The sequence below is a fragment of the Miniopterus schreibersii genome (genome assembly GCF_964146895.1).
Source record: "Miniopterus schreibersii genome assembly, chromosome: 21".
In the NCBI taxonomy this organism is placed as follows: Eukaryota; Metazoa; Chordata; class Mammalia; order Chiroptera; family Miniopteridae; genus Miniopterus; species Miniopterus schreibersii.
Window position 1 is genome coordinate 16,495,178 of NC_138123.1, and position 23,321 is coordinate 16,518,498.

At 45.5% G+C, this 23,321-nt stretch overlaps 1 protein-coding gene across 1 annotated transcript in view; it reads left to right on the forward strand.

Annotated features, from left to right (window-relative positions):
* Positions 1-23,321, forward strand: part of RYR2 (ryanodine receptor 2) — a 472,766-nt gene that overhangs the window by 256,295 nt on the left and 193,150 nt on the right. The window contains exons 27-32 of the mRNA XM_081124070.1: positions 2,708-2,855; positions 12,739-12,947; positions 14,926-15,100; positions 19,720-19,928; positions 20,353-20,705; positions 22,274-22,388. Coding sequence (XP_080980196.1) covers positions 2,708-2,855; positions 12,739-12,947; positions 14,926-15,100; positions 19,720-19,928; positions 20,353-20,705; positions 22,274-22,388 — 1,209 coding nt within the window. The remainder of the gene's footprint in view (positions 1-2,707; positions 2,856-12,738; positions 12,948-14,925; positions 15,101-19,719; positions 19,929-20,352; positions 20,706-22,273; positions 22,389-23,321) is intronic.

Consider the following 23,321-nt stretch of genomic DNA (forward strand, 5'->3'; position numbering starts at 1 on the left):
TCTCTCTCAGACTGCATTTTTAGGAGAAATTTTTGAAATATGAGAGACCGAGATAAAATAATAATGGAAGAGGTATAGGATTCCTTATTCAGAGCCCCCTGGCCAGGTGAATTTCAGAACCAGAGGTGCCCTAGTTTCCAGAGCATGATGTGAGGGTGATGTGAGGATGTTCCTGTCTCTTCTCAGAGGAGTGACATGAGGGTGTGTTGAATCCTGCCTGGCACCCTCCGCAGGCAGCAGCCCAGAGGCTCACCTGTTGGGTGTGGCAGGTAGGATAATACCAGGAGCCATAAAAAAGACTGTCAGCAGCCTTGAATCCATTCAGATCATTCTTTGCCACCAAATGAGTGTTTGTCAAGCTTAGTAAAAGGAGTTTCAGAGGTTTCTGGGTTAGGTCACAGGTCTCTGAGGCCTTGGGGGGAGCTCTCAGCCCTGAGTGCACATGGAGGCGGCACAGAGCAGGTTAAGAGCAGGTCTCAGCCTTGCTTCAGTGACCATGTGACCTTGTTGGGCAGGCTCCTTAAGTTCTCTGTGACACTGTTTCCCTCGTAGGTCCATCATTTAACCCACAACAGTGCCAGGCACCTAACAAATACTGTTAGTAGTAGGTACTGGTGGCGGTGCCTGGACTTCTGCAGGCGTTTTCCTTTGTAGGCCACGCAGTCCCAGGAAGCATGAGTGAGTTTTACTCCTGGTTGGCACAGCAGGGAGCCCCAGAGAGCAGCTCACCCAGCGCTGCACACTCGGGCGCAGAGCTCGTGGGGAGCCGCTGGGGCCTCCAGAGCCGACTCCTGGCCTCTGCGTCCTGCAGGGCCTCTAGCCAGCTTGTGGCATTGGCCTTGGCTTGGTGTCTCCGGAATAAAGTGGATTGTCACTTATACACTCAGACTATAGGGCAAGAGGAAGCCTAACGCTGCTTTGAGAAATGGATTTCTGATCCTTCTAGGCCATGGACTTTGTCATTTGGGGGCTACAGAGAAGCTGAGTAGCCTTGCTCTACCTCATAAAATGAGAGGATGTTCTTACGTTGAATTAAACTGGCTGTACCTGATGAGAATGTCAGCACTAATTGGTGTGTGTGTGTGTGTGAGACAGAGTGGGGGTTGCTGCTGGGGGGGGGGGTGTCCTGAGCCTTGTGTGCAGAGGGGAGGCTCTAGTTGGTTCTCTACTGACCTTGTCTACCCCATGGCTCTTCAGAAAAGCCAGGGTTTCCTGTGGCTATCTCGTCCTGGGGTGCTCCTTCCTATGGGGGTCCCCCCGCCTCACAGGGTGACAGGCTGTGAGAGGCCCTCATTGCACCCTTTCTCCCCCAGCTCCCTCCCCACTGCCCAGCAGGCTCGCCTGGCTCCCCGGGACACAGCACACCCTGGCTGGACCCTCTGAGTGTTGTCTTTGCTTCCCACACCTGCTCCTTGCTGTGCTCTGGGTCAGACTGTAACTCCGAGAGCAGTGGACCTGTTCCCTCCTCTGCCTCTAGCACCTTGATTTCAACCAGGAGCAGGCAGGAGCCCGAGCCCCAGAGCTGCTATTATCACTCAGGCTCCCAGCACCCTCTCCCAGAGGGTGATTCCTCAGACTCTTCAGCCTCCGTGTGGGAAACCATGCTTGGGGGGAACCATGTTGAGAGGGAGGGTGCTGGGTGCTGTCTGGAAGTTAGAAGCACTGTTCACGCAGCTGGTTTATCTCGAGCAGCTTTGGAATGGTGCCCCCAAAAGGGAGCCCTCTGATCCTGCCTCCAGATGTGACAGGTGCTCCTGCATTAGGTGAGGTGTTCAGAGCAGGTCTCAAGAGGAGGGAGCAGAGAGGAGGAGCAGCTTTCCTTGCTCCCGCCCACCCGGCCATGTGGCTTGTTTGGCAGGAGGGGTTGCATATGTCCCGGCCTCCCACTGCTCTTTACACCCTGTAAACGGAGTAGAGTGTGCCCCTGGGGCTGCATGAGGTCTAACAGAGGGGGCACCATGGTCTCTGTGAGTGAGCAGAGGGAAGTGGGTCCCTGGGTGGCTGTGCCCTGAGGACCTGCAGCCCAGGTGCCTCTCCACCCCCCATGACTGTAAGGTTTGTTCTTACTCTAAAGTTACGCATCCTTTCCCCAAGACAGTATGAGAGCCAGTCTTCCTGCTTTGTTAATGCAATTTTAACCACATTTTGGACTTGGAGCCTCTTTTATAATAGTTTGTAGTTAAGTCTGCACTCCGGAACTACCTGATTTCACTGGTTGGTAGATTAAACTTCATACCTATTTTAAAGCTGTTTGCGGTCGTAGGGTGGCCTTCTGTAACATCTGGGTTTGCTCTTGAGAAGGGGCAGCAGCGTGGTCTCGTGACTCAGCCCCTGACCAGTGCTAATTTGACTTGTCTCGAAACCAAGACTTGCCAGTCAACTGTGTGGGAAATTACACGTTCTCCGAGTCAGCCCACTGCTGTAGCTGTGCCGGTGGTGGGCTTCCTTTGTTACTGCTCTGGTTATTTTTACCTTCCCTTCGCCAGGAGAAGGCTGCCTTTAAATTGATGCGGCCATTCATTTGATTCAGTCTTTGGTGTTGGTGGTGTTAGGTAACTTCTGTCGCCAGAGGACAAAGGGACTGGGAAGGGTGGCTTTTACCCTCAGGGGCTTTGCATCTTGCTCTGTTTTGATTTTGTGGGATGGACTGTCACACTTCCAAAAGTCCTTGGCGTTACTTTGATGACGCACCTTTTCCTTCCCGTAGGATGTGAAGAACAGGAGAAACCCTCGCCTGGTTCCGTACACCCTTCTCGACGACCGAACCAAGAAGTCCAACAAGGACAGCCTCCGAGAGGCTGTGCGCACGCTGCTGGGCTACGGCTACAGCCTGGAGGCGCCGGACCAGGACCACGGTACTCGGACTCCCTTGCTCCCCTGCTTGCAAAATCAGGAGAAGTTTTAAGGCCAAATAAGCGAATGAAGGGGAAGCACAGACGGGGCTTTAGGCTGTGATTTCTATGCAGAGTGCAGTTTAGAGCACTTTCCTCCGGAAGGACCCTGAAGGGTGAGAACCTTCTCAAGTAGAGTGACCGTGACCACCGAGGTTCTCAGGAAGAAATGGGCACCTTCCCCAGGAGTAGAAGGTGCCCACTTACCCACCTGATTCTGACATCGCCCCACCCCTGCTCCAGAGTGGTTCCTCAGAAGAGCTGATTTAGATATTTATGGGAGTAAATTGTAGTGGGAGCTAGTGTTTAGAAACCTTCATTATTAATACTCACTCATGCAGGCAGTATTAATTAGTGCAATATTTTGCTTTAAGGAAAACACATTAGAGTAGGCACTCAATAAATATGTGTTGAATAAATGGACTTATTTTTAAATCCTCACCTGAGGATATGTTTTTATTGTTTTTTAGAGAGAGAGAGAGGAAGGGAGAGGGAGAGAGAGACATTAATGTAATGCACATCACAGTGACTGTAGTTAATAATACTCTATATTTGAAAGTGGCTAAGAGAATAGATCTTAAAAGTTCTCATCACAAGAAAAACAAATTGCAACTGTGTGGTGATGGATGTTAACTAGACTTATTATAGTGATCATTTTGCAGTATATACAAATATCAGATCATTACATTGTACACTAATATAATATTAATTGCCAATTATATTTCAATTAATAAAACAAATAGGCAATACATATGAACAGGAAGGAAAGCTTCATAGGTTGAAAACATATGAAAATACTTCAGATATCCCTAATCATCAGAGAAATCCAAAGTAAAATAATTATCACGTTATAGTCAACAAATTAAAATGATTAGAGAACTGTATGATACCAGATGCTGACAAGGATGTGATAAAACAGGAACCCGGGTGCTTTGGGCAGAGATTTATAACCTGGCAAGGCTGATGAGCGGGAAGTTTGTAATACGTAGTGCCCATGAGTCTGGCCCAGCAATGTTGCACTTGGCTGTGGAAACAGGTGTGTAGCTCAGTCCAGGGTGTATGCAAACGTGTTCATTACAGCATTGTCTGTGATCAGGAAAGCTGGGGGCATCGTGTATGTCTATTTCTTGAAAATAAATTAGAAAAAATGATAAAATACTTAAAAAACGCAGCAATTCAGAAAGAGTGACCATGAGGCTTGGAATTGAGCAATAACATAATACCGTTAATATCATTCCTAAATACATACACACTAAATAATATTTTACAGCTTATAAAAATACATATCCAAGGAAAACACCACACACATTAGAGTGAAAAGGGCAGGGATGAGAAGTGGGGAGATGCATTTGGTGATCAGGATAAAACAAAACAAAACAGAGCAGCAGAGACACAGCCCAGCAGAATCACACGAGAGAGCTGACCTGTATGCCTCTGTGTTTCAGCTGCCAGCACGTCTCTCTCTCTGTCTTGCATACACACACACACACAACAAAAAGCCAGAGACTAGGTAAACCTTTGGGATGGGAGCTGCTTAGAAATATTATGGTGCATTCTTACCATCGACTATGCAGCTGTTACCAAGGTGCTGATAGGAAACAGCCTCAAATGTATCTTTTTTAGGTAAACTAGTGACTCTCTGAACTGTGTGGAGAGCATGGCCTATTTGAGTTATAAAAAGGACATCTGAGTCCCTGCACGTGCCCAGGCACTGAGTGTGCAGAGGCAGACGATGGTAGCAGTGATCCTCGGGAAAGGTGCCAGAGGCCGACCCACAGCGGCTGGCCTGGACAGTGACACTTCAGTGCGTGCCATTGCTTTAAATTCCGTGCTCTATTTGCAAGACCAACTCAAACAAAAGAAATGCATTTAAAAAATAGTCAGTATCCAAGAAGGGGAGTACATTTTACCCTGTATAAAAAAAAAGTGTAGTATATTCTAGAAAAAAATAGTCAGTACTGAGTGTATTTTAAAGGCCTTTTCAGCTGAGAAAATAAACTGTCATTTACATCTGTTATGTTCACGTTTAGGGCGACTTTATTCCAAGATGATGCTGGATAAGATTATTCTTTTGACGTGTGACATTTTATACTATTTGTCACCTTAATTTCATCTTCTTAGCACACCTGTGGGACAGTGTGTAGTCACCTACTTTCTTCAAGAAGAGAGAAGGAGCTGATATTTACTAAATTTAGTTTTTGGTTTTATGCTGCTTTTATATTTCAAATTTTCCTTGTTTTCTTTTTATTTCAGTTCATAGTTAGTGAGCATCTTTTGTGTCTAGTTCTGGGGATTCAGAAATGAATGAAACACTGTTTGCCCACAGGTAGCTGTCAGGGTGGGTGGGGAGGTAGACGGTCCTCACCGCTGTGTGGGGCGCAGGCATTACTGCTCAGTGTCAGGTGCAGAGGCCTAACTCACCTTGGAGGGTCAGAGATGCCTTTGTAGAGGGGTCCTGTTAGTTACCTGTTGCTGTGTAACAAATTCCCCCATAAAACTTAATGGCTGAAAACAGTGAGCATCTGTTATCTCAGTGTCTGGGGTTTAAGTTTGCAGAGTCGTCAGGTTCTGGATCACGGTCTCTCTTCAGGTTCCTGTTAGGTTGGTCAGGGCTGCTGTCATCGGAAGACTCAAGGGGGCTGGAGTTTCCTTGTGGAATTGTTGCCAAAAGGACTCAGTGTCCCAGCTGTGGCAGGAGGCCTCAGTTCCTCGCCATGTCCCCCTCCTCCGAGGGATGCTGAGTGCTTCCCCTGGCAGCTGGCCTTGCTCAGGTGATAACCTGAGACAGTGTGTGAGGCCCCCTTGCCTGCCCCGCTCCCTTCTACCATGTTCTGTGTTCGAAGCGAGTCACGAACTTCAGCCCACTCTCAAGCCCACACCTTTTTTTTAAATCCTCACTGGAGGATATTTTTTCTATTGCTTTACAGAGAGAGTGGAAGGGAGGGAGAGAGATAGAAACATCGATGTGAAAGAGACACATCGATTCGTTGCCTCACGCATGCACCCCAACCAGGGCTGGGGATCGAGTCTGCAACCAAGGTACATGCCCTTGGCTGGAATCGAACCCGGGACCCTTCAGTCAGTGGGCTGATGCTCTAACCACTGAGCAAAACCAGCCAGGGCAAGTCCACGCTTTGAAGGGAGGTGTGATAAATATTTATAGACATGTTTTATAACTATCAGAGCAGATAACACTGGGGTAAAATTCAGAAGGATGAGTAGGAATCCACCAGGTTCATGTCTTGCAGGCGGGGGGATGTTGTAGACGCAAGGGCGGGTGCACGTGGGGACTTCAGAGAGCCCTGTGTGGCTGCTTGTGGAGTGGAGTCCGAGAAGGGGCCAGAAATGAAGTAAAGGAGGCAGAGATGGAAGAAAAGACTTTCCTGTTAAACAGAAGTTACTCTAGTGGATTTTTGGAGAATGGGCCTAGAGGCGAGGACAGCAGTTGGGTGGCTCTGAAGGAGGTGTCGGTGAGGAAGGCTGAGACCCATCTTAGGTGATTCTGTGACAGAACAGGACAAGGTCAGCTGGCGTTCAGGACAGGGCGGCGGGGGTGGCTTCTGGTTTGGTAGATGTCAGGCACATCCACGTGCACGGGGAACAGGAACTGCAGCAGATGAGGGGGTGGGGAGATTCTGAGCTGATGTGAATGCGCCGCATTTGAGATGCGCGTGAGGCCACGAGGCGGAGCTCCCGGGGCTCAGCCCCGTGTGTGAGCACAAAGCCGAGGCTCCTGCTGTAGAAAAGGGGGGCTCATGATGCCATTCTTATACTGGGAGAAATTTGGACATTTTATATGCTACAGAAAAGAACCAAGAGAAAGGGAGAGGTTGGAAATAAAGGAAAGGAGACCCGGGGCTCCCAGTCAGGATGGAGAGTAGATGATGCTGTGCTCACCTCCTCCCACCACCACATCAAATAACAATGAATCTACAGACAACCCTGGAGACTACCTGAGCAGAAGTCCTGTATGTAAAGAAGCCCCGTGGAGAGGGGTAGGGGGGCAGAGGTGCGGAACGAGCTGGTCCCACACCCACGTGCGGCAGTTCAGAATCGGGAGGAATGTGTTGGATGCAGAGTCCCCCCGAGGAGCGAGGGGCCCCAGCCCCACACCAGGCCCCCAGCCTGAGGTTCCGGTGCCAGGAAGAGGAGTCCCGGTAACTTCTGGCTGTGAAAACCAGTGGGGATGGTGGGTGAGGGAGGCGGAGGCTGCTGGAGTCCCAGGGGCTCCTCTTAAAGGGCTGGTGTACAAACTCGAACTCACTCCCTCTGAGCTCCAGTGCCAGGGAAGCTGCTAGAAAGGTGCCAGGAATATATGAGGAGGAACTGAATTGTCCAGCAAGGTCTGGAATGACAGGTTTCTCCCAGGCAGAAGTGCTGGCAGAGCCATTGTTCCTTTGCTGAGCCCTCCCCTTACAGGCACAGGTGGGCGCTGTACCTGAGTCTCCATCAGCCTGGCTGTAACAGCCCGGTCCTGGTGATTCCCTGAGACCCCACCCCCACTCAGTTTGCAGGCCCACCCAAGCTGTTCCCAGTGGCTTTCCCCTATGAATGGCCAGTCTTGGCTCACGCTGTGGACTTTCCTAAAATCCCTCAAAGGTACACAAACCCCTCAAGCAGCATCTGGCCTCAGCGTGCCCTGTACCTCTTACCAAGCATCCCCAAGCCCAGCACTAGAGGAAGCCGTCTATCGCTTTGTGGCTCATGCTAGGTGGCCCCAGCCAGGGCACAAGCAGCATCTGAACTTGGCCCACACCTCCTGGGAGGCCCCAGAGAAAGTGCAACCAGCGGACAGCTTCTGATCATATTGAAGCACCACTCCACCACTTCCAGGAGCAACACTCTCAAGGGGCGGACCCGTCTGGAACTTGATCCTGCTGAAGTGAATTCTGCTTCATGGGCTCGGCCCCTGCACAGCGGACCCTCCACATTGCTCGTGGCCAGTCCTCACAGCCGATTGGCCTGGGGTAAGTCCCCTCCATTGACATGCCAAAGCCAATCAAGGCTCAACCACAACAGGAGGCCACACACAACCCACAGGAGGGGCACACCTGGAGCACCCTGCTCAGGTGACCGGGGAAGCTGTGTCACTGGGCCCCATGGGACACGCACTGCATTAGGCCACTCTACCAAGACTGGGAAACACAGCAGCTCTACCTGGTACGTAGAAACAAACAGGGAGGCTGCCAAAATGAGGAGACAAAGAAACATGTCCCGAGTGAAAGGACACAACAAAACTCCAGAAAAGGAACCAAGCAAAACGGAGACGAGGACCTTACTAGAGGCCGAGCTCAACACACTGCTGATCAGGATGCTCGAGGAACTTAGGGGACGAGCAGGCGAGCTCAGGGAGAACTTAACACACAGGAAACGTAAAGTGGAAACAGAAAACATTAAGAAGAACAGCCAGAACTGAGGATACGCTAACTGAAATGAAGAGTACGCTGGGAGGAGTCGGCAGTAGATTCAGCGAAGCTGAGGATGGAATCGACGATTTAAAACATATGGCAGCAGAAAGCACCAGTCAGAGCGACAGGGAGAAACACCCAAAAATGAGGACCAGAAAGAGCTAATGGGGTTCATCACCCCCAGACCACTGGCACAAGAAATGTTAGGCTTTTTTAAGAGGAAGAAGAAAAAGATAAAAATGTGATAACAAAATGGCAGTAACAACTTACATATGTCAGCAATTACTTTAAATGTAAATGGGTTAAACGCTCCAATCAAAAGACACAGGGCAAATTTATATGTATATACACACAACCCAAGGACACGGACAATGGTAGGGAGAGGGCCCGGGGAGGGGGGTGGGATGGGGTGGAATGGGTCATTGGGGAGAAAAAGGGACATCTGTAATATTTTAAACAAAAATAAAAATTAAAAAAAAGAAAAAAGACACAGGGCAGCTGACCTAAGAGGAAAACAAGACCTTACATGTGCTGCCTGTGAGAGATTCGCTTGGATGGAAAGACGCACAGACTGAAGGTGAAGCAGTAGAAAAAGGTATTTCATACAAAGGGAAGAGAAAACAAAAACAAGAAAACTTGGTTTGGGGAAGTTGTGATTTTCACAATGATGATGAAATGAAAAGGTGGATGTGAGAGATTTTTTAGAATAAAATAAAATTAGTCTGGTGATCACTAAGATAAGACTAAAACTATTAGTTTATAATCGGTTTTACTGCTCTTGCCTACATTACAAAAGATACATGAGCATAAAAATTTTGATACGACTGGATCTAATCCTCCGTAATTAACCAAGATTATAATTTATTTCTTAGCAGACTGCGTACATGTCCCAGACTGAATGTGACTCGGTATTTGGGATGTTCTCTCTTTGAAGTGTGGTTCTAAATATTGTAAAACATTTGAAAAAGTAATTTTTTCACTCTAAGGTTTTACTAGGGTTTGAATTGCTTAATTAGAAATAATACAAGGAGGGTAAAAGGATGATTGGTTAATGTTAATAACTTTAATTTATGTAAATACATCAAAAGGATTCTAGATATGTGTGAAATTTTAAAGAGTGGCCTCCCTTCATAGCGTATTATAATTTATGATTTTAATGCATAATTAAATCTTGCCTGCCCTCTATTGGCCAGTGTCTTTTAAACGTACGATTTGCAGCGCAGTGTGCGTCAATGCTTAGGCCCCTTTTGACAGTTGTTTGTGCCCCCTCTCTGCCAGCTTCTGGGGGTACTGGGAGCACAGCATCATTCAGACCTTGCCCTTAATCTCGAGGTGGCTTGTTAAAGGCATACTTCCTGAATTTCTTCTTCTTTGACTAGCAACAGCCTTGATAAAGTGCATTAGGAATGTACTGGCCGACTTCATTTTTTAATGTCTATGATTATATTCATTACAACAATGTAAAAATAATTTATGTAACAAACATGAGCTATAATTGCCTACCAAACATATACGAATGTAGTGTGTTTAAAATCAAGCAAAGCCAGGAATTGCACATTTGGGGACAGTGGTGCAGCCATCAGCTGTGTGTCCAGGGCTCCCGGAGAGTTTGTTCCTGGATTCAGTTGGGCGGGTGGTTTATGGAGCACCCCTTGTGGCCAGCTGCTCATAGCTACAGGAATGCAAAGACATGTTACAGATTGCCTGTATCTTTTCTTTGTAACTTACTTGGATCTAGATTTTCATTCAGAATTACTGTTTTATCAAGAGACAGAATGCTGAACTGTTGTGTCTTAAACCATGGATGTAGCCTCCCCTAAACATAAGAAATACAGAATATGAGCTGTGAGATACACAGGCATTGGGGGGGGGGGGGCTCTGATAGTGTTTGTGAAGACACATTCATTTGAGCCTCATTGGTGAGTGTAAGGACAGGGCAGCAGCTCGAGCCCAGGAAAAACACCAGGACTAAGAAATTCATTGTTACCTCTTATTGCCACACATTTCCCACATAAGCCCCCATTCTTATCAACCATATTAGTGGAGAGCATTAGTGGTAAATCTTTTTTTTTTTTAGTATGTTTTTATTGGTTTCAGAGAGAGGAAGGGAGAGGGAGAGATAGAAACATCAATGATGAGAGAGTGTCATTAACTGGCTGCCTCCTGCACGCCCCCTATTGGGGATCCAGCCCACAACCCTGGCATCTGACTTGGAACCGAACTGTGATCTCCTGGTTCATAGGTCAATGCTCAACCACTGAGCCGCACTGTCCAGGCTAGTGGTAAATCTTAATACCAAGATAAATTTACAGTGGGATTGTAAGGAAAGTGTTATGTTTTTATACCAAATTTGCCTTCCAACATACAAGATTTATGCCAGTATTAAAGTTTGTTTGCATTCCCTGATTGTACTGTGCATGTTAGTAGAGTCGATGTCCTGGAAACAGGAAAGGGGAAAAGAAATCTGTGAGTTTTTTAGTAGTTTAGAATAAAAAAACTTGAATATCCATATGTAGAAAATTGGGTGTTTTATCTATTAGTTCATACTAAAATATAATGTGTGATTTGATTTGCAAATGTTGACATAATTAAAATAAGGATAACTACACACAAGCGCTTTTCTTTTCTGAAAAGCAATCTCCAGGGTTTGCGCAGTCCTGAGGTCCCGCTGTCTCTTCATCACTGTAGGGAAGGTTACAGCAGGTCACCGTGCTGTTTCTCCAGGAAATAGTAACTGAGAATTTCCTTTCCTTTTTTTGAGTATTGCAGTGTTTACAACTATTTTCTGTGCAGCAGTAACTGCCTTTAAGTATTATAATATCTGGTATTTTTTCTTCAAAAAGTAGTTTGCTGCCTTATCATAAATCATGTAGTCCCTAAGTAACAGAGATGAGCACGTTTATCCTTCGTGGTAAGATGTTTCTGTCTCGTTCAGGCCCCTGTCCACCCCCACCTTGAATGTACCAGAAGCAAACGTTTAATCTTCAGAGAGTGTGCCCATGGTGTATACGCCACATAGTATTATAAATGTGCTGTTCTTAACCTGTGTGAATGCACTTGCTTTTCAGTGCGATGTTGAGTGTGTTGCATGGCGTGAACGTGTGTGTGTGAACATGAGCACACGTAAGGTGGCATTTTGAGTTTGAGGCTGTCAGTGCTGCAGAATGAGAGCAGCTTGGAGCAGGCTGGGTGGTCAGGTGTGTGCACCTGTGTGTGTTGTGGAGAAAAGGTTGGAAAAACAGTGTTGCTTATTCAGAAACTTAACCCAGCTATTGAAAGGTTTATCAGCGGTACAGTTCTGCTGTGTGCCCTATAATCACTACAAACATCCTCAAATAACAATAATTGATCCTTTTATTAAATGAGCTCCTATTATGTGCTACGACCTCCTAGTCCATTTTCTTTACTTCATTTCATTCAGCTTCTTCTGGAGACTTCTCTTCTTTCATTTGGGGCTTGTTTTTTTTGTTTCCCAATTTTGGTTGCCTAGTTGGGTTTTTTTCTTTGTATTAGGTAGACTCCCAGTCTTTTTGGAGGGTCTCAAGTGCAGTCCAATGTCAGATGCTGTTTGTGACGGGCCTCGAGTACCCTCTTTGGAATTTATCAACAATCCACAGCTTGTGGCTCCCTCTGTCCGGGCTGGGTGCATTTGGACAGGATCAAGAGGCGCACTAAGGTCTGCTTTTCCAAGCCGTGGGTCCAGAAGCAGATCTGCCAAAGACTCAAAGCACCCAGTGATACACCTTTGCCTGCAGGCTGATTGTTAGTCTAGACTCTTAATGAGCCTCAGGCTGTAAACCACAGCAGGATGAAAACCCCACAGGGTGGGGCGAGAGGTTTTCCAGCAGGTGGGGCAATTGCTTCCCCCCAGGCAAAAGTTGCCTGGCCAGTAAATGTCTGCCTGTGAAAGAAGTCCTCTGCCGTATGGGGGAATGACTCGGCACAGGAATCCAGAGGGTTGCCCTCTGAGCTCTGTCTCCAGAGCCCATAACCCTAGACTCTCCCCACACAACTCCAGTCCACTCGCCCTCTCTCTGCTGGAGCCCAAGGTGAGTGGCTGCACATAAAGGTTTGTGTGTTGGCCTTTAAGAGGTTGCCCACATTTCCAGCTGTCTCTCCTTGGCAGACAGAAGCCCTGCTGCTTTTCAGGGCCAGATGTTATCTGGGCACCTTTCTCAGTTCTGGTGCTCTGGGCTGTGGAGTTCAGCTTGGAGTTTAGACCCCAGAGTTTTCAGTGGGAACCCCCACAGCTGAGATCTCCCTCTAGACCTTCAGCTGCTGCCTGTGGGAGCCCGGCCAGCCCTCTCGCGCCTCCGCACTTCCTACCAGTCTCTATGCTATCTCTACTTTTTGTCCTTGGTTATTACAAAGTTATGTGATGTCCGTCCTCCCCTTCCAGTGTTCCTTGTGATGATCACCAGAATCTCCTTAATTCACAGCTGCCCGAGCTGAGGTGTGCAGCAGCACCGGGGAACGGTTCCGAATCTTCCGGGCCGAGAAGACCTATGCTGTGAAGGCAGGAAGGTGGTACTTTGAATTCGAGGCTGTCACTGCTGGGGACATGAGAGTTGGCTGGAGCAGGCCAGGCTGTCAGCCTGATCAGGAGCTGGGCTCTGATGAACAGGCCTTTGCTTTTGATGGCTTCAAGGTGAGTGGGCGCTGCCAGGAGGCAGACACTGGAAGCGGGGGTGTGCTCTCTGCTGGGAGTGGCTTTCCTCTGGAATATAATGGCAGCAGCTCTTTCCGGAGCACACGTGGAAAAATTCTTCCTAAGAAAGCTTTTAGTTTCAAAGTATTTTCTCCACCTCACAAATGCAGTAAAATCATCAAGAGGATAAAGTATGCACATCTAGCAAAAGTGTTAAAAATGCATATACTGATTAAAAATGCATATACTTTGACACAGCAACTCCATGGGAGAAACTGGTCCTCAGCAGTAATTAATGATAAGCAGACACATTTATACCTATAAGAATGCCCAGGGCAGTGTGCTTTATAATCACAAAAGTTTTGATTTTTAACATTGTTAGTAATTTGTATTTCTTTGGCTGTGGCTTATTTTATTATTTACTTATATATCATGTAAATGTTTAAATATTATTTTATTTGTATAAGTTACTTAAATGTTAAAAATAAAAATGCAGCCTGGCCGGACATGGCTCAGCGGTTGAGCATGGACCTAGGATCCAGGAGATGGTGGTTCGATTCCCCATCAGGACACATGCCCCGGTTACAGGCTCCATCCCCAGTCGAGGGCGTGCAGGAAGCAGCTGATCAATCACTCTCTCATCATTGATGTTTCAACTCTCTCTCCCTCTCCCTTCCTCTCTCTGAAATCAATAAAGATATGTTAAAAATAAATAAATAAATAAATAAAAATGCATATATATGAACATAGCCACAATAGAATAATAGTCATTTTTGGTTGATAAAGTTATAGACATTTTATTCTTTTATTTGTATTCTCTGGTTTTCTTCAGTGGATTTATTCCTTGTTTTGGGAGGGGAAAATTTAATTGAAAATAAGATTAGAATAAGAAGCAGTTGTGCAGAGCCTGGACGTTGGGGCCCAGGGGTGCGTGGACGGGAAGCTGCTCTAGGCTGGAAACCAGCCTGTCTCTAGGGCAGCTGACCACACTTCCTGAACCCGTTCTCACTTCAGATGGGAAAACATTACACCTTTTCATACCTAACTTCGTTAAATAAATTTCTAAAGACTACTAAGTATAATACTTGAGAAGAATCATATTATTGTTTTGTGTTGGTTACTGTATCTCATTACATATTAGGTCACAGTGATGGTGACACGTAAGGGGAAAGTGAAAAGATTTACCTGGCACATTAATGAGCGTGACTATTTTATACCTGCAGATGAGTAGGATGTACCATAGGTTCAAAAGTCACATTTATCACCTGTGTATATCAAACAGTATTGGCAGCTGTGTGCAATCTTTAGCTTTTTATTTCAGCAAACATTTTGAAGTTTGATTTGAAGCTTTTTATTTTGGTTTTATTGTTCAGGGTGGGGAAAAAGTGGGTTTACAGTTTGTATGGAAAGTAATACAATAATGAATACGTAACAATGCAAGAATGAACTCTGTTTTGCATACTCACTGAAACCTACTTGTGCCCACCCTGCGTATTGACTGCTTTCAGGCTTCTATTTTGTTAAGCGTCGGTGCCGTTGGTTTCAAGGAATGGAATCTTATTTTGAAACAGATGAAAATTAGAATGTCATTCAATGATAAATGCCCGCTCGAGTCTCTGCTCATAATTCTTTGTGCTTTGGGGAGTAGAGGAAACCACCCATGTCCTCATTCGTTGTAGGAAGGAAAATAAATATTTAAAGACATAGAGTTTTTATTTTTATAGAAAGTACATGGAGTAGATTTTTTAAATGATAGACTCTCAAAATGATGAAATAGCATCTGGGCTTTTCTCGACTCAGTACACATGGTGTTGGTTTTAGGGACTTAGGATTTTCCAGCACCCGTCTCTCAGGGCCCCGTGGACAGATGTGCTGGCTGGAGTCTTCCTCCTGGGGGGCGGGGCTGCCGTGAGTCCTGCAGCAGCAGTGGGGTGCGGTTCCCTTGGCTTTCTCTGTGACAAATGACTCCTGTCCCCAGGCGCAGCGGTGGCACCAGGGCAATGAGCACTATGGGCGCTCGTGGCAAGCTGGCGACGTCGTGGGGTGCATGGTGGACATGACCGAACACACCATGATGTTCACGCTGAATGGCGAAATCCTTCTCGATGACTCGGGTTCCGAGCTGGCCTTCAAGGAATTTGACGTTGGCGACGGTAAGTCGTGCAGGGGCGGCACATGCTCCTTGTTCTGATGCTCTGTCACTGCCCTGCTTGGCTGAGGAGAGTGCAGGGGAGCTGCGGCTGGAAGGTGCGTGGGTACCCACGCGGCTTATTATTTTTTTTAACTCTCACCCAAGGATATTTTTTCTATTGCTTTTCAGAGAGAGTGGAAGGAAGAGAGGGAAAAAAATCAATGTGAGAGAGAGACATCGATCGGTTGCCTCCTGCACGTGCCCTGACCAGGGCCAGGGATTGGACCTGAAACCCAGGTACCTGCCCTTGGCCAGGAATCGAACCTGCTACCCTTTGGTGTGCGGATTGATGCTCTGAACACTTAGCAACACCTGCCAAGGCGACTCGTAACAGGTTTACAAACTGGGTCGGTCTGACCCAAGCCCAATAACCAATTGGACTCAAGTCTACTAATTTGAACTTCCTGAGCTGTCGTCAGTTTATTGTTTCTGGACGTCAAGTAAGGTAACTGGGATAGAAGATGGCGAGCACAGAGGGCAGGGAGGAAGGACCAGACGTTTACAGGTGCTGTGCGCTCATGCATTTGTGGAAATGTTTCACTGCTGGAATATTCCTGGGCTCGGCGCCCTTCACACTGATGAACAATTAAACCTCAGTTACGGTGCTTTGCCATGGAGAGTGGTGTCATTTATAAACCTGTCTTGTTTAATTTATGGCAGCCGAGAGCATTCATCATTCCTTGGCGTTGTATTAAGTCTATTGGTAACTGCTTATTTGTTTATTTCTCTGTCTTCCCTCCACCAGAGGTAAGTTCAGAGAGTCTGGGGCTCTGATTCTGTGCCCAGCCGTATTCCCAGGGCCTAGGTCGCTGTTTGGCACGTGGTAGATATTGATTAGATATTTGCTGAATGGGGGACCTGATACTGTGTAGAGACCATTTTGAATATAACTTAGAGCAGAAGTTGGCAAACCAAGGCCAGAGGGCCAAACCCAACCTGCCACCCGCCTTTGTAAATAAAGTTTTATTGGGATACAGCCAAGCTCATGTGCTTGCTGTCGGTGGCCGCTATGGCACCACAACTCCAGATTGAGGAGTTTCGACAGAGCCCAAGTGGTCCATGAACCTAGAACCTCTACTGTCTGGTCACTTGGGGCCCTGGCTGACTTTCAGACCCAGCAGCCCTGGCTTTCCTTCCTGGTCACTTAGGAAACAAAGATGAGTCCTGTCTCAGGGGTTGTGAGTGTTCCCGGGGACGAGCATCAGGTAAACGCTCCTGTTGGGGCATGTGGGGGACACTCCGTCCACCGTCAGTGCCTTTAACAGCAGGCACACTGCCGGCACTGATAGTGGTGTCAAAGTGGCTGACCTGCCCCTTCAGCTATGTGGCAACTGCATGTTGCTCTCGTCTCCTCTGGGACCCCATCACTAGCCAGTTGTCTCAGTAGGAATGTGCCAGTTCTTAAATGTAATTTTAGAAATATTGGTTGTTTTATTGTCATAGCGATTATTAAAACCACATCTTCAGAAGTTGGAATACAATTTAATTTTTAAGTTCTACTTCATTTGAGTTAAAAAGAGAAAAAATGCTAACATACATTTATAGATACGTTTTCATAAATACATTCCTTTAAAGGGATCAAAACAATAAAGCAATAAAAGTACTATCTACAAGGGTGCACCTGCCATAAACCTGAGGAAAAGTTCTGTCTATTTACCATAAAAGTAGTCATTCACAAACATTTGCAAAATACAATGGAGTATAATGAAAATAGTTAGAAATATGGCATATTATATATATATTCCCACTAGCCAGAGAGAAACAACTTCTAATGAACTTTTCTCCCAATTAAAGAATTGAGATGTTAAAATAATTTTCTATTGCCCCCCCTTTTTAAATATCTTTATTGATTTCAGAGAGAGGAAGGGAGAAAGAGAGAATTGAAACATCAGTGATAAGAGAGTCATTGATTGGCTGCCTCCTGCACCCCCCCGACTGGGGATCAAGCCCACAACCCGGGCATGTGCCCTGACTGGGAATCGAACCCCGATCGCCTGGATCCTAGGTCGATGCTCAACCGCTGAGCCACACCCGGCCTGGCTATTGCCACCTTTTTAACTTAATATTATAAATGTTGTCCTAGGGAATGAAAACATTTTAAACATAACTTTTGATTTTTTAAATGAATTCACATTTTGAGAAATGCCTTTCCTTCGTAAAAGCGCGAGAATCGCAAGTGAATGCTGTGCACCCTCCCCTGGGGCCACGATTGTCCTTCTTTTGCCGTGTTAGCTTTCTCCCTCTGCAGTTTCATCTTGGGGAACCCTAAGCATGATTTTTAATGACTGCACATATTTCATCTTGTGTGCATATCATAACTATCTCTTATTATGCATATTTAGTGTATTTTACCTTTCCCCCATTTTAAACCTAGTTTAGTGAGCGTATGTGTGGGATGGATGTTACAGAGGAAAGGGTGAAAGCTTAGAGAACTTTAGTAACTTGCTGAAGGTCAGATTAGCAAGATTTCTGGATCTGAGGTCACCAACTTGAAGAACATCTATTTGGATCATTTTATAACCACATCACTTTTGTGCATTTCTATGTGAGAAAGATTTAGGTATATCCCGTTTAATTAACATTTTGTTTTTACAAAGGCTCTCACTTGTTTTCATAATAAAATATACATTCACTGAAAAAAGTGTTAAGTTGAGAGACAGAAATAGAACAAAAAGTTTTAATATCTCACTTGCTTTTTAAAATGAAAGTATTTAGAAAAGACAGCGAAGTTCAACTATTAATGTAACAAACACCCAGGGATCTGCTCCACAGATTAATAGGTTTCCAGTAGCTGCACATAGGGTAGGGCCGCCTGCAGCTAGACGGTTAGAAAGAAATTGATGTTTACCATCTGAGGTGTTTCTGTCTTGGTGTCCCCTAGTTTATGTCAAATGGATGTTAGATTTGCCAGTCTGTGGACATGCAGTTCAAGGTCTCTCAGCTCCATTGTATTTATCTAAGCCTTTTCTTTGAGTCCTTGGAGGACAATTATTTAAAACAACTTTCCTTGCTTGCTGCTTCAGGAGCTGTCACAGCTGCAGACAGCTGTGGTTTTAAATTTTAACTAGAAACTGGTCATTCACGCTTCCCTGAGCACAGCTGGGTGCGTTCTTGCTTCCTGAGAGGTGGCATGGGCATGCAGCCGTTTATTTGGATTTATATCGATGAACACAAACTGGGTGCAATCGTTGTGAATTACGGGAGGTAATTTCTGTCATCTTGTGCTGTTTTGAGGGTTATGTATGACTTTGATTGCCACTAATTTCAACAGAGGAAGAAGTGTGCTCACAATGGTAGAAAACTGTTGGCTTAGTCTTAGGGGCCACTGCTTTTTGATCTACAAGTTAGGTTCTCTAATTCTTAGTCTGCATTCCAATACTGCCTGTATTTATTGTGCTGAGTACTTGAACTTTTGTATAAAATATTATAGGAAGAAATGAAGACTACATAAAACACCCCCCCCCCACCAAAAAATACCATCTCATCCCCTTGCCAAAGACAATTGATTCCAAAGAACTGAGACAATGAACAGAATTGACACAGCTTTCCCTTGTATTGGATAGTGGAAAGGTGAACCTGCCACACATTAGATTAGCTTATGAAATATTTTATTTGTTTCTCCCCTATTGTCTATTTACTATTGCTTTTGTTTCTTATTTTATTTTAACTTACTTTTCAATTTCATGTCTTAGTTATTTAGGTTAGACGCTCGTTGCCCCGCTTAAGCTACGCAGTGATTGTGACATGGAAAGAAAGGAGACAGACGGAGGAGTTTCAGTAGGATTTCAGCAGCTACACCAAAATATTTACTTCTCTATACATTTTTTCCATGCTTAGATCTAATATACCCCAGATAAAGGGCAGACTTTTCAGCCCTGGCCGGGTGGCTCAGCTGCTTAGAGGGTAGACCTGATGAGCCAAGGTTGTAGGTTTGATCCCCAGTCAGCACACAGACAAGAATCGACCAATGATGCATAAATTAGGGGGGCAACAAATTGATCTGTCTCCCCCACTGAAATCAATACATTTTTAAAAAGGCAGAATTCTCTTCTAAACTCAAAAGCGGCCCTCAGTGGATGAAAACCTTTAAAATGTTTCCTCCAATGCTTTCTTCTCTGAGTCCCGTCTGAAGAACCTGCAGCTCAGGCAGTGTTTGGTGTTGGTGCATCTCAGGTTATTAGGCGGAGGTCGAGCTGCGCGCTTCGGGGCTGACTTCTTTCCTGCTTTCCCTCTGACAGCCATGCACCCCGGGGCTGGCCTGTGGGCGGGGGCTCCTGTGGTTGATCACCTAGGATCCTGGTGGACTGAGGGCTGCTTAGCATGCACCTCATTTTACAGAAGTCCAAGGTGGAGAAGGGACTTATCTGGGGGTTGCAGTTAGTAAATGATGATGCTAAGATCAAGTCCTGCTCTCTGACCTTCCATCTGACACTTGATGTTGGTTCTCTCTATTCCACGGCTGTCTGCACCCTAGGGTGGCGTCTTTCCCAGATAAGAATTCTGCAGCAGTACTTTTGGTTATTTGCATGAACAGGGTCTCCTACTAGTGAAACTGAAGGTTTTGGTTCTTCTTTCCTCCAGGATTCATACCTGTGTGCAGCCTTGGGGTGGCTCAGGTGGGGAGGCTGAACTTTGGAAAGGATGTGAGCACCTTGAAGTACTTCACCATCTGCGGCTTACAAGAGGGCTATGAGCCATTCGCCGTCAACACAAACAGGGACATCACCATGTGGCTAAGCAAACGGCTTCCTCAGTTTCTCCAAGTTCCATCAAACCATGAACATATTGAGGTTTGCCTTTTCTTTAAATATCAGACCGTTGCCAAAAAGCAGGAGTGACTATCTTTACACAGGGGAGCTCTACTTGGTCAGTCACTGTCACTTAAACTGGTGACCCCCATGTGCTGCAGAGCAGCAGAACCTAAGCATAGGCTCAGCCTTGACTTCAAATACTCTACAAGAAGCTGATTAGACAGATGAGTAATGATTAATTCCCTCTTTACGTAGGCAGTGCGAGGCTCAGTCTGAACATATGCACTTATAACATGAGTTTCCCAAACCGTCTCCTGAGGGAGCAGCAGAACTATGAATATATCTGCTACAAAACCCCGCCCCGTGTGGCTGTGTTTGGGGTGGTAAAGATGTGGACACAGTGTCGTTAGAACCACTGGATCCACAACAATGACTAGAACTGAACATTGCTTCTTTGTGCTAGGTGACCAGAATAGATGGCACCGTGGACAGCTCCCCGTGCTTGAAGGTCACTCAGAAGTCCTTCGGCTCCCAGAACAGCAGCACAGACATCATGTTCTACCGGCTGAGCATGCCCATCGAGTGTGCCGAGGTCTTCTCCAGGACCGCGGCTGGGGGGCTCCCAGGTGCCGGCCTCTTTGGGCCCAAGAACGACCTGGAGGATTACGATGCCGATTCTGACTTCGAGGTTCTCATGAAGACAGCTCACGGCCATCTGGTGCCCGACCGAGTCGACAAAGACAAGGAAGCTACGAAACCAGAGTTTAATAACCACAAAGATTACGCGCAGGAAAAGCCCTCTCGTCTGAAACAAAGGTTGCTCATCTCTGCAGCGTCTCAGTGTGTGCCTGTTATGTGGGGCGGGTTACGGCAGCTGTTAGGGGTCCCCATGTCAGCGTTTCCTTTCTCTTCGCCCTCCTCACGCAAAGGGTTCCACAGGGGACAGTGTGGCAACCTGTCTGTCCTCTGATTTGTTACCACAGACATCATCTATCCTGAGTTACTTTCTTAGGCATTTTTATTATGGTAAAAAAATATAAGAAAATTTACCATCTTAACCACTTTTAAGTGCACTTATGAATTTTAAGTGTCCAGCACAGTTAAGAGAACCAGGAGTGGTCACATTGCTGTGAAACAGGCCTTCAGTGCATTTTCATCCTGCAAAACTGCAGCCCTATACCCATGAAACAATTCTTCCCACCTCCCCCAGGCTCTGGTAACTGCCATTCTACTTGTTTTTATGAATTTGACTGCTCTGGCACCTCTTATAAGTGGAATCACACAGTATTTGTCTTTTTGTGACAGGCTTATCTCCTTTAGTGTAATGTCCTCAAGGTTCATCCTTGTAGCAGGTGTCTGACCGTCTTCCCTTTTTTAAGGCTGAGTAATATTCCACTGTGTATACAGACCACATTTTGTTTATCCACCCTGTCCATTCATTCACTGATGGGTGTTTGGCTTGATTCCACCTCTTGGCTATGGTAAGTAGTGCTGTTGTCAGCATGGGTATAAAAACACCCTTTCAAGACCCAACTTTCATTTGTTTTGAATATATACCCAGAAGTGGGATTGCTGGTAGTCGTATTTTTAAGTTTTTAAGGAATCTTCATACTGTTTTCCATAGCTGTCGCACCATTTTATGATCTTACCACCACTGTACAAGGGTTCAGATTTATTCACATCCTTGTCAACCCCTGATACTTGCTGGTTTTTTCTTAGTAGCTATCCTCATGGGGGTGAGGTGCTATCTTACTGTGGTTTTGATTTGCATCTCTTCGATAATTAGTGATAGTGCATATCTTTTCATATTCTTACTGGCCATTTGTAGATCATCTTTGGAGAAATCTCTTTTCAAGTTCTTTGCCCAATTTTGGATTGGCATGTTTGCTTTTTTGTTGTTCAGTTGTAGTTCTTTATATGTACTAGATATTAATCTCTTATCGGATATTAGGTTTGCAAGTATTTGTTCCCGAGAGCTAGTTTTTAAGATGTCTGTATTTACAATCTTGGTTGAAACTTAAAGACTATTCTAAGTATTTTTTATGGACAAGAAGGAAACTTATTTTAGCATTTTTATCTTGCACTAAATCTGAATTTCTCAACCTCAGCATGCTCTGGGTTAGATAACTATTTGTTGTGGGAGTCTGCCTTGTGCATCGAAAGATGTTTAGCAGCATTCCTGGTCTCCACCCACTAGATGCTAGTGGCACACACTTGGTGCCTATCCCCATGTATGACAAAAATATCTCCAGATGTTGCCAGAGGTCCTCTGGGGAGTGAAGTTGCCCTCGTCGAGAATCACTGTACTAAGCTGAATGTTTGCTCATGTTTGAAGGAGGCAGAGCTTTTAATGTTGCTTATTTCCAGTCCTGTAATATTTTCAGATTCTTGCTTAGAAAAACGAAGCCAGATTATAGCACAAGCCATTCCGCGAGGCTCACCGAGGATGTCCTCGCGGACGATCGGGACGACTACGACTACTTGATGCAGACGTCCACGGTATGAGGCTGCCGCTTCCGTCCTTACCTCTGCTTGTCACTCATCTTGCTGTACATTTCAGGATCCACTTTGCATCATCATGTTTATCAAGCTTATCTTTAAAATGAGTATTTGCTTATTTGGGGGAACTGAAAAGTTGAAAAATATATGTATATGCAGTAAAACAGTTTTTTAGGAAAAATGTCCTTAATGGCACTTGTAACCCTTATTTTACTAATTTGTTTCTTGGCAAAACTTGAATTTGTAACCTAATTTTTGCAAGTACATGTAACTTCCTTCTTCTTTGCAATACGTCTAAAAGAAGATCATTTATATTTTGTTAGAGGTCGAGTTTTGCTGTCTGCCATTTAAAATTTTCAAAACAACTTGTCCTAAAATGCCAAATGGAAAAACAGGTAGCTGTGCCCCCGAGTACTCCCGTGTTTGAGCTTGAGGTTTTCACGAATTAGATCTGCGCTATTTCAAAGTGATTTCAGGGTGTGAAAATATTACATACTAGCACTGGGAAAGATGGTGCCTGTTCACAGGTAGGTGGCAGGTGTAACGCTCTAGAGTAGATTAGCATCCTGTGTAAGCTGCCAGAAGTTGAAGCTTAGCTGCCAGTGGTTGCTGATTTCATTGCATCAACATATGCTGTATGTACAATACTTCTGGTATTTGTATTATGTATGTACAACATACATGCATACATGCTTGGGGTAGAAAACCTCAAACTACTTAGCATATTTGCTCAGATAGTGTCTTTTCTCGGTTTCCACTATTTCTAGTTTAATTTAGGATCTGTTTTAAGACTTTTCTTATTTTGCAGTGTTAGTCCTTGGTGCCGATAATGTTTTCTTTAGGCCCCATGATTTTAAGTAAATGTGTTCTTTGGCAACTCAAAGGCATTGCAAGTCAAAGTTTGGTTTTGTTTACTTGCCAACACCTGGCGTT